Source organism: Rutidosis leptorrhynchoides, chromosome 4, assembly GCF_046630445.1.
Source record: "Rutidosis leptorrhynchoides isolate AG116_Rl617_1_P2 chromosome 4, CSIRO_AGI_Rlap_v1, whole genome shotgun sequence".
NCBI classification, from domain to species: Eukaryota; Viridiplantae; Streptophyta; class Magnoliopsida; order Asterales; family Asteraceae; genus Rutidosis; species Rutidosis leptorrhynchoides.
The window spans coordinates 177,442,736-177,454,675 of record NC_092336.1 but is presented as its reverse complement, the minus strand read 5'-3'; the positions used below and the strand labels follow the sequence as shown (position 1 = coordinate 177,454,675).

At 32.6% G+C, this 11,940-nt stretch overlaps 1 protein-coding gene across 4 annotated transcripts in view; it reads left to right on the top strand.

Annotated features, from left to right (window-relative positions):
* The first annotated feature begins 318 nt into the window (after positions 1 to 318).
* Positions 319 to 11,940, top strand: part of LOC139841182 (AT-rich interactive domain-containing protein 1-like) — an 88,388-nt gene continuing 76,766 nt past the window's right edge. Inside the window, exons 1-3 of one of the 4 annotated variants that reach the window (XM_071831411.1) lie at positions 319 to 492; positions 4,048 to 4,193; positions 4,386 to 5,883. In XM_071831411.1, the coding sequence (XP_071687512.1) occupies positions 4,487 to 5,176 (690 nt within the window). In that variant the 5' untranslated portion in view covers positions 319 to 492; positions 4,048 to 4,193; positions 4,386 to 4,486 and the 3' untranslated portion in view covers positions 5,177 to 5,883. Of the gene's footprint in view, positions 493 to 4,047; positions 5,884 to 11,940 lie in introns of those variants that run through there. The other 3 variants (XR_011757399.1, XM_071831409.1, XM_071831410.1) reach the window with 3 other exon arrangements.

Genomic DNA, 11,940 nt, shown 5'->3' with positions numbered 1-11,940 from the left:
AAAACTTATATTTTACCTATATAATCAAATATATAGTTTCTCGTTCACATGTGCATATTTGTTTCCGAACATGTGAACAATTTCATATAATTAACATTTTAACATGTAATTTTTAGTAATGAACATTTGTTTGTTAATAATATGAGTATTAATTAACATTTGCATGTAATTTACTGCATTTAAATGCATAAAAACTATTTAAATAAAAGGTTGTCGCAGTTCTCGCTCTTTTTGTGGTTCTCATTTGAACCTGCCCATATATATATATATATATATATATATATATATATATATATATATGGGACGCCTCCACAACTAAGCAAGCAGCCGTCATTCAGATCTTCATCATCATATTGCCAAATTATTCTTTCTATATGTTACTACGTATATAATAGATCCACGGATACAGAATTATAACCAGAGATCAAAGATACCAATTATTGGCTGGACGGAGTTCTTTTGGGATTTAGTTATTTAAACCTTTTATCTCAAGTAAGATTATATTCTCATTTTTTTATATTTTGAATGTATTTTTAGGGCTAATTATTGAAAAGTTAATATGCCATTGAAAATTTTGTGATTGAATATTTTGATGATAAATAAGGGTAAATTTCATAAAAGAGTAAATTGATTGTATATTTATTCTAATCAAGTTATTATAACACTTTCAATTGTACTATTTAAATATCTTTCTTTCCCAAAAGATATATATATATATATATATATATATATATATATATATATATATATATATATATATATATATATATATATATATATATATATATATATTGCTAAAAGAAAAAACTCTTTTATTGTTATCTTTTTTATGTTATAAGTATTTTATAAAATTATATGAACGAATTGAATTTTAAACGTGTTTTCATTATTATATAGCACGAAAAAAAAATTAAAGCCAAACTTGAAAAACAAAGAAAACAAAGAGTCAAATTAGACAGTTATTTTGGGACGGAGGGGCAGGTTTTTTTGATATATATGTTACATTTTTTTGAAATGTTTTATAGTTTATTTAACTGATTATAGGTATATATTCAAATATATAGGCTTTGATGTGATTAACTATTGCTTTAGTAGGTCTTTGTTATTGACGAGGCTCAGGTTTAGATAGTTTGGTAGGTTAGCTCGTTTTTATGTTTTCAAGGCTCGCCCGTCATATTGGTTGTACGTGTTATTGGTGGTTCTTTCATCTTTGATAAAAGTCTCTCATGCTATAAAGTTCTCCTTATTTGAAGGGAAAACAAAAACAAAAAAAAGCTATTGCTTTGTTTTATGAATATAAAAGAAAGAAAGAATCTTGACAACTGGTCTACAGTTATGAATCATGAGATTATATTTCTAGTATAAGTTTATTTTGTCAAATTGCAAGCATTCCTAGTATAAGAATTTCTTACAGGTTTTCAGGTTTTATAGGTTATAAAGTATTGAATTGTTTTTTAGCTTTTTGTACTAAAATTCTCCGAATTAGATAGGAGATTTTGAGACAATGCTTTTAGTTTTGCTTCTTTTGATGGGGATTCAACTCTGTTTTTAGCAGTGTTGCAAAAGTCGGCCGACTTGACCGACGCGTCGTTTTTTAGGCATGACTGATGCGTCGTTTCTAAAAAGTCGGTCAAAGGTAAAAAGTCAGTCAAAGTCGGAAAAAGTCGGTCAAATTCGGAAAAAGTCGGAAAAAGTCGGTCAAAGTCATCAAAGTCGGTCAATTTTTTATTTTTATTTTTGTAATATTGTTAATAATTGCTAATTGTTCATATTTATTGTAAATATAGTATATTTTAAGATTCGATCTATATAATATTATATATAAATATATATTTAATAAAAATATTTTATAAAGTCAACGTTAGTCAACGCCCATTGCGTCCCCGTTGCGTCCCCATTGCGTCCGACGCGTCGTTTTTTAAGCATGGCCGATGCGTCCCCGACTCGCGTCTTTTACAACCTTGGTTTTTAGGAAGGCAACTTTAATGGAACAATAGATAGATGGTGCAGTTAGAGATAGTTAGTGTTCTGCATTTATTTATCTAGCGTTTGTTGGATACGTGTTTTCAGATAGTTTCTTGGGTCATTATATGGTTCATATGTCAAAGTAAGGTTAGAGATGGTTGGTTAATTTTACATTTGGTCTAACAAATCAGATTTGTTGCAACTAAGTTTATTTTCTACATTTTTGAAATATGATTGTTGCAACTAAGGTTGAATGTTGCTGATTATTGCTAATTGAAGACGCAATAATCAGCTCGCTGTATCTAGCTGCAGCACATCAAACACAACTTATATAGTTTATTATGTGTTTAGTATTTGACCCATCCACAAACATTTAAGCTTTACATTATTGGCGTCTTTAAGAACTAATGATACAGAAATCTAAATCTAAGAGGTGTTTGGGTTTTCGTTTGTTAGGTAGGTTAACTTATTTTTACGGTCAATTTGCCGGTATGAATCGGTTAATCTTTTTTAGCTCTAAAGACACACACGTCATAACTACTTTTAATGCACCTTTATCTTCTATGAGACTTATGTCGGAGGTCTTTGATGATATTGATGTGGATATCTTAGACTTGCATTATATTTGGTTATCTGGTAAAATTTGCAAATATGGTCCGTAACAGGGAAAGACCTTATCACTTTTTATAATAGTAACTTGCATTATTTATTTATAACCAAAATAGGTAAATATGATATTTCTATAATCAAAATGAAGCAACTCAATAAATAAGATTATGAAGGCAAGGATTATGTTTGATAATATATTTGATTAGGGTTAAATTGAGTTGGGTGGGACGACCAAATGGACCAATACTATATATTGTAGACATGGTTGTATAAGTCGCTAGTCTGGAACGATTCGGTCAGGACCTTGGAGGGACGAGCTGGTGACGAGACTGCGACAAGGCGAGCGTTGATCAACGTTGACGTTTAGTAATAAATTATTTGAAGATATATATATATATATATATATATATATATATATATATATATATATATATATATATATATATATATATATATATATATATATATATTATCACTAATCATATGACACAAAATTTAATTTTAAAGCTATAAAATTTTTTACCTACCTTTGACTTTGACCAACTCATACTCGACTCTACTTGGCTGACTCAATCCGACTTTGACCCAACTTTTAGTGTTGACTGACTTTTAAGCCATTTTTAGGTGAGTCGGGACGAGCTAGTCCCCAAACCGACACATCATTCGGCTTTTACTACAATGATTGTAGGTCGTCGTTTTTTTTCCCGGAGTGCTACTAAAGTAATATTAGTTGCACTAATTGTTAGAAACATCTCATTTGTTGCGTTGATAGCATGTTGTTGCACTTATTTGGTAAGCGTATTACGTACATAATCGTTATGTAGTTTAAAAATATGCCATATATTTATTGCTTGATTTGTTAATCGTTTCTCACTTCTATGTGGTTACAATTTAATGAACATATATCTTCATTTGTACTTGTACGTTATCCCTTTGTTCGGGATATAAACTTGGGCAAATGGTCCGAAAGGGTAATGTTAGTTACCTAAATTACCAATAAAGGTAATATGAAGTTTTCGGATGCCAAAAAGGTAATGTGTTTTTCAAATTATGCTCAAAAAGGATTACAATTTGAAAATGTGTGAAATGCGGGTAATATTGTCCAGTTGGCAGCCATGTCATCGCTACTTATATCACGTTATCATCATTCTTTGACAATTATAAAAATTTTATTACCTTTATGTTACCTTTTTGAGCTCTTTGACCATTAAACATTTATACATCTAAAATTTTAATTGAAATGCCCTTATCGGATTTAGTATGACTTACATGTTCGTTTTAAGTGATTGTATGTTATAATTGCCGAACCTCCCAAGGTAGCCTATTGGTTGGGGCTCTGACATACTTGCAAGAGGTCTTATGTTCGAATCTTGTAGTCTCAAAGTTCGAATCTTGGGGTGTCTAGGAATGGCCAAGGAATGGTTGGAAAAATAATTAAGAAAGATAATGTAACTTTTATAAATGCCAAAAAAGGATAATGACGTGGCGTCAATGTGTGGCTTCTACATGGCGATGATGTGGCTGCCACTCGTACCGCCTCTAAAGTCGAGAGGGAAACAACCCAGATTGTACGTTATTAACTTTCAAGAGTGTCTCTTGTCCGGCTCGATATGAGCAAGGTAGGCTCAATTTTACACATTTTCAAACACGTTATCGTTCGGGCCCTAGATCATTCGGGCCATTTGCCCTATAAACATTGTCACATTGGCTAATAGTTTCTCCTCCTTGACAAAAACATCACTTCTTTTTCTCTTGTCTTCACTATCCTTCAATTTGTCACCAGATCACTCAATAAATTCAATATATTTCAGAATACCGACGAAGAATCATTCACACCACCTTGCTTCAGTTTGTGACACTATCGTAAGGTGTTACAAAAAATTTCAACTTATTCACCATAAAGTCAGCTTCAATGGACCGGTTTAACTACATCAATGATGATAATTTAAAATTAGCAATCCCGATCGGACCACGTTTCCAAGCTGATGTACCGGAGTGGCGGGGCCCTCCTCAAAAAAGTTATCCCAAAGTTGCATTTACTGAAACAGATTCTTCAAAATGGTTGGGTACTGTGATATGGTCGATGAAAGACCCGACCCAAGAAAGTGAAACGGGTGTCATAGGAAAAGGGAGATCTGATACTTGCGATTGCGCCGCTCCTGGATCTATCTTATGTGTCAAGCGGCACATCGTTAATAAATCAGCACACCTGCAGTTATACTTGGGACCCGCTTTCCAGATTTGGAAGTTTGACCAAATGGGAGAAGCGGTTGCCAAGTTATGGAAGCAGCAAGAACAGCATAGGCTGACAAACATTATGATAAAAAATCCATTTTCGGAAGGCAAAGATTTCATTACAACGGCTCTAAAATGTTTCCCTACAAAGTCAAAGAAGGAGATAATCAGCTATTACTTCAACGTATATGTTCCTAGACGAATGAGTATACAAACAAGATCAGGGTGTAGGGCTATAGATACGGATGATGAAGAAGAGAAGTTAAAGAGTTCTTTGAAACGACCTAGAAAAAGGGCTCGGTCTGATGGTACGAAGGTGCATAGTTCTAAAATTGTCGGTTCCAAGTACTTGATCGGAAGAAGATGACTACATCCGTTTGGTGAGATCGGTTACATGGAGTGCAACTCGGATCTTGCTGCACACTTGTTTAAAGCTCCTTTGATGGTAACGTTTTCTTCTTATCTACCCTTTTAAAACTCTTTATCTCTCTCTAGGATCATATAATAGGCGACATCAACGTTAGCTTTGAATTTGATGGAGTTATGCCTAATACTTTCTTTTGCTTTTCCTATATCCATCATGGAATTGTTTTTTGTTTTTTGTTTTTATTTTTTTATTTTCAAAAAACAAAAATATATAAAAAAGGATCGCTTCATCATGGGGTCTTATACATGGTTTTGGGGTTACAAATACTTCTTCACTTGCTCATAAAGTTGAGCAACCTTAAACTATTTTGGTGGGGTATGGCTAGGGTTATGCATGGTACAGGACTGAACCAAACTAACTCGGTTCAGTTTCGTACCGAGTCTCAAATTATAGGAGAAAGTCGTACCGAGGACTAGACCATATAATATCGGTTCGGTCAAGTTCCATAAGTATCGGTTCGGGTCCGTGGAATGAACCGTCCCAATTTATTGTTCGATGGTTAATTACAGTTGTTGCAAAATATAAAGTTTCGATTTCAAAATGTAGAATTTGACCACAACATATAGATTATTGTGATGTTTTGGCACTATGTATGTGTGCAGGGGCGTTTTTATTTGGGGGCAAGGGGGCACCCGCGCCCAGTGGATTTGCATTTTTCATTGTTAAAATTTTGAATTTTTCGACTTTACCCCCGGCGGAATTTTTTTTTTTTGCTCTAAAATCTACATATTTTGCCCAAAACATTCGAATTTTGCTCAAATTTCTCCAAATTTTACCCTAAAACTTCAAATTTTGACCACAAACCTTCAAATGTTGTCAAAAAACCTCCATATTTCGTCTAAAAACCTCCAATTTTTGCCACAAAACTTCCGTGTTTTGCCCAAAATTTTTGCTGTGGTTTTAATTTTTTTTGGCGCCCGGTGAAAAAAACTCCTGGTTCCACCACTGTATGTGCGTGACCCAGCTATATTCTACATAACTCGTTTTACATATGAATATATTATACTTCCTTTTCGAAAAAAGGCATTTAGCAAGATACAAATGTGAATTAGCTTTTGGCAACATTACATGTTTTTTGAACGGCGGTTAGGAGTCACCGACGAGATCCGAACGTGATGCCAGAACCTACCCACCTGATCATTTCCTTGGACTGGACAAACCATTACACGGTCCTACCATACCTTAGGAGGAAACCTTACTGCGAATATGGTCATCGCGTGAACCTAGATTGCAAACACTGCAATGAAATAAATAAAATTATAAATATAAATCAAATAAATATATTTTAATGATAGAAATGCATGAACATATTTAATAAAAAATGGCAAATAAAATTATTATCAAAGACAAAAGTCTAATTGAAGTAAAATAACAAAGATGCTACTTTTAATAAAAAATTTGAATGGAGAAAATCTATCATTAGTAACTCTTCAAATCTTTCATAGTCCTTTTGTCACTAGCTTTAACGTCCTCCATATCAGTGTCCTCCAAAGTCTCTCATCCATGTCAGTCACATTTCTTGAGTACATATCAGAGCTTCCATTTTGCTCGGAGACAAGGAACTTCTAAATTCATCCAACACCCGATCATCTGTGCTAAATGCCAACTCCGAAGCAACATATGTAATAGGAATCGCCAAAATATCTAAAAATTGACGACAGCAACAACAACAACAACAAAATTTATATCAAAATATAAAATTATCATGTTTAAATATATTATTTCAAGTATATTACCTTTAGCCGATAGAATTGGAAATTTTAGACTATGATCTTTCCACCACGATAAGATATCAAACTCTTTTTCCATTGGTTCACGAGGATCACCCTTATATATGTCCAACTCTGTTCTCCGATTCAACATTTGCTATCATCCCCATTCTTCAAGAAACTTTCAACAAAATCATTTCTTCATCAATTAGATTTACCACATTTCTCGACTTTTATAATTTTCATTTGAGCTTCCCACTTCATACATAAGACGATAATTTCACATATAATATAATAGTTTCATTGCCTTTTCAACTAAGTTGACATGAAACTCTACATCTTGTTGCTTTAAATATTCAGCTCGTTCAACAAACTCTTCTTGTGATTCTCCTTCCATAGGTTCATATGATTCCGTATCAAATATGCGTTTAAATCAAACCTTATAATCGACAATTTCACTCGAGGGTCTAGCACAATAACAAAATAAACCAATGTGTTCAACCTTTTGATGCCATTTCAATACTTATCAAACTTACTTCTCATGTCTATTGACATCACTCTATGATCATTAGTTAATTCATTCAACCATTAATCGAGATCAACCGCTACATTGAAAAAAAATCTTACTCAACATAAGATGTCCCAGATAGGTTTCGAAAATCCGCAAAAAACGTGTGAACTTCTCAATTCAAAATCAATCAACGAGTGTTGACTATCATCACCTAAACATGTTTAGAGGATTGGGAAACATTGTTAATTGTTACTAATAATTAGAAAGCTTATATAAAACAATAAAACAATAAATAAGTGTTATATAATTTACTTAAATCGTGAATATAATTACGATCTTTACTCTCATACAAATCGAAACCATCCTTCCACTTTTCAGAGATTTCCAACATGTCATATGTAGAGTTTCATCTAGTTGGGCAATCAGGGTGTAACATAGCTTTCGACTTCAAGTTCAACTCATCCACACAAGATTTAAAAATGTCACATCTAGCTGTAGATTGCCTAATATATTTAATTGCTCCACGAACATGATCAAGTGATCCATTATACAGTTTTAGTCCATCTTTTAAAATCAAGTCAAGTATGTGTGATGAGCATCGCACTTGAAGGAATTCCTCCCTCGCCATCATTTTTATAGACATCTTTTTTTTTTTAAAAAAAAACACCAAAAATTGTATCGTTAGAGGATGCATATTCTGCAGTTATTGACATCAAATGGTCGATACCCCAATCTTGCAGACAATCACAAAATTCATCAATATAGTGAGTTGTTGCAACCATGTAATTCACGCTCTGTATAGATGTCCAGGTGTCTGTGGTTAGGCTAATACGTTGTTTACCTTTCCTAATCATGACAGTCATTTTTGATTTTTCTTTCACAAAAAGTTCCGACACATCCTTGGATATCGTTGTACTTGAGGAGATACAAAACGTTCCGCCACACGGGGACCTTGAAATTGGGGCAATCAGCTTCCATGAATTTTTTAGCGCTCCTTTTCAACAAATGAAAATGGAAGTTCATCTACAATTATCATTTTAATCAACGCTTTCCTAATTCTATCACTATCAAACTTCCACACTTTTGCACTCATACTGCCATCTTTCTCTTGCTTGACAAACATGTTTGTCTGATTCTTGTGTTTATTTGGATGGTTTGGATGTTTTCTCATGTGTTTTAGCATTTTAGAAGTTCCATTAGTAGTTTTATATGCCTTATATTTTTTATTCGGACAATGGTTGCACTTTGCATATTCTACCCAATCTTTCGTTTCTTGTTATTTGGTTGAACATTTACTATTCCCTCTTTCTCCACCATTTGATTCGCGATCCGATTACTCCCTCCGTTCTGTTACACGTGTCCACTTACTTTTTGTACACAGTTTTAGAAAATCCCACTAACTTCATTCTCCACCAATCAGAAATCTCCTCTCTCCAGAATAACCCCTTCTAATTGGTTGAAACACAAAGTGGACATTTGAAATGGGACATCCCAAAATGGAAATGTGAACACTTGTGATGGGACGGAGGAAGTAACATTTTTTTTTCCATACAATTAAATATATAAACATCATTTATGCGTATAAATATGGCTTTGGATGACGTTGAGATTAGGTGATACTGAACCCTATTACTCGCTACAAAGCTCTAAAGGTAGAATCTAGTGGTGGAGAAAGAAGGAATAGTAATGTTCAAACCAAAATAAGAAACGAAATACTTGTACAAGTAGAGTGGAAAAGGGAAAAGGATCATTGAGGTTGGAAGTGTCGGAACATTTTAACCCACTTATTATAGTTGGGGTAGAATATAGAAAGTGCATATAAGACAAATAAAACTACTAATGGAACTTCTGAAATGCTAAAACACATGAGAAAATGTCCAGATAAACATAAGAATCAAAGTAACATGTTTTCCAAGCAAGAGAAAGATGGTGGTGGGAGTGCAAAAGTATGGAAGTTTGACGGTGGATAGAATTAGAGAACTGTTGATTGAAATGACAATTGTCTAAAATGAAGGCTTTAAAGAAATCATGGAAGCTGCTTCCCCCAATTCCAAGATCCCCTCACGTACAACGGTATCAAATGCGATTCTCGGCGCACATACTTTAACTTGATTGTTAAAGATGGATTGAAAATGTATAATGGACCACTTAAGCTTGTTCGTGGAGCTGTTAAACATATTTTGCAATATACAGATGGATGTAACGTTTTTAAATCTTGTGTGGATGAGTTGAACTTGAAGTCGATAGCTATGTACACGTTAATAGTCCAACCATATGGAACTCTACATATGACATATTGGAAATCACTGAAAAATTAAAGGATGCTTTCAACTTGTATGAGAGTAATAATCGTAATTGTGTTCACGATTTAGGTAAATTTTCTAACACAATTTAATTATCTATTGTTTTATCTAAGCCCTCTAATTATTATTAACAAAATTACAATGTTTTTTAATCCTCTAAATCTGTTTAGGTGATGATAATCTAATACTTGTTGATTGGTTATGCATTGAGAAGCTCACACACTTTTTGCGAATTTTTAAAACCAAAACTGAAAAACTATATGGGACATCTTATGTTATTGCAAATTTTTATATCAATGAAATGGTTGATCTTGATTATCAACTGAATAAATTAACAAATGATTCTGATATGGAATATAAAGTGATGTCAAGTGACATGGGAAGTAAGTTTGATAATTATTAAAATGGCATCAAAAAATTAAAGATACATATGTATGTTGTTTATGTGCTAGACCCTCGAATGAAATTATCGTTTATAAGGCTTTGTATTAAACTTTATATGAACCTATGGAAGGAGAATCACAAGACGAGTTTGCTGAACGAGTTGATAATTTAAAGAAACAAGAGGTAGATTTTAATGTCGGCTTAGATGAAAAGGCAATGAAACTATTATATGAGGAATACAACAATAACAACAACAATACCCAATCCCGCACATGCGAGATATGGGGGAGGTTAGATGTAGACATTCCTTCTTCTACCCTAAAATATAAGAGAAGTTGTTTCTTTAACCACGAGTCAAGAAAATAATTATCTACCCACAGGAAGAAAAAGTTATCCCCCTCTCCACTCCAGGGTAGAGAGATTGCTTCTGTGAGGACCTCCGGCAAAAAAAAATTTGATAAACAAAAACAAAAAGTACTACAATAAAATATAAAATAAAAATGACACGCCATGAACATGGTGGAATAAAATATTGTCTTATATATGAAGTAGGAAGCTCAAATGAGAATGATTAAAGTCAAGAAAATGTGTTAAATCTAATTGATGAAGAAAATGAGTTTGTTGAAGTTTTTTTAAGGATGCGGATAATACTAATGTAAATCGGAACAAAGTTAGAAAAATATAAGGGTCATCCTCGTGAACCAATGTGAAAAGGGTCGGTTGTTCTCTTGAACTACATTACATTGGGTCAATTTTAGTAGTATGTATAATTAAAAATGTTATAATTACGTGGGCGGTCCTTGTGGTTTGCACAGATTGCACGCTCATTTTGTACTTTCAGTATATCCACCTTAGTTTTTGATACGTCGACCATAATTACCATCATGTACAAATTCTCAATGCATAACTTTGCTAAATAAATCAAAAACAATATTGGATATATCTTCATAATAAATTATATATCCGTAACATACAAGGTTGTAAAACTCGCTCGTTAGAGTCTTAGTTGACAACTTTGATTTTGATCAATCTTAATTAATTTTGACTAAAACATAAAATTTAATTTTTTAATGCTTCATAAGAGTATAAAGAATCATGATACTGAGTTCAGTGTCTAATTTCAGTGTTTAGGAAAACATTAAAATTAGACACTAGAGGCAAAAGTGGGTAAATGGTTCAGTGTCAAATTCAATGTCAAATTTATTATTTAATTATTTTTAATACTTTTAAGATTATTTAATGTATTTTAATATTAAAAATAAAATAATAAATATAAAATAGAAATTTCATTAATAAAATAAAAATTCCATTAATAAAAATAATAAAGCTTAATAAAAAACAAACAATACTAAACTAAAAAAATACAACTATAATAAAAACTACGTTGACGACTATACATTTCACGATTAGCAAATCCGATCGTAGTCCTTCATGTATATCCCTATCAGGTAATTCTTGTGGCCTTCTTCTATATGTTCACTGTAATGACCCGGAAATTTCCGATCAAATTTAAACTTTAATCTTTATATGTTCCCGACATGATAAGCAAAATTTGTAACATTGAGTCTCGAAAGTTTTGAAATCTATATTCATATAATCAAATATCCTTTGACCATGCCTGGCGATTCATGAATAATTATGTGTAAATAAATATATATACATATACATATGTGTGATTTTTAAATTGAGATATATTAATAAAACATTGAACAGATTAGTTGATATGAATATAAGCTATGAGATCTATTTTATGAACTTGAAAATGCTATCAAGGTACTGAATGAATAATACTTTACA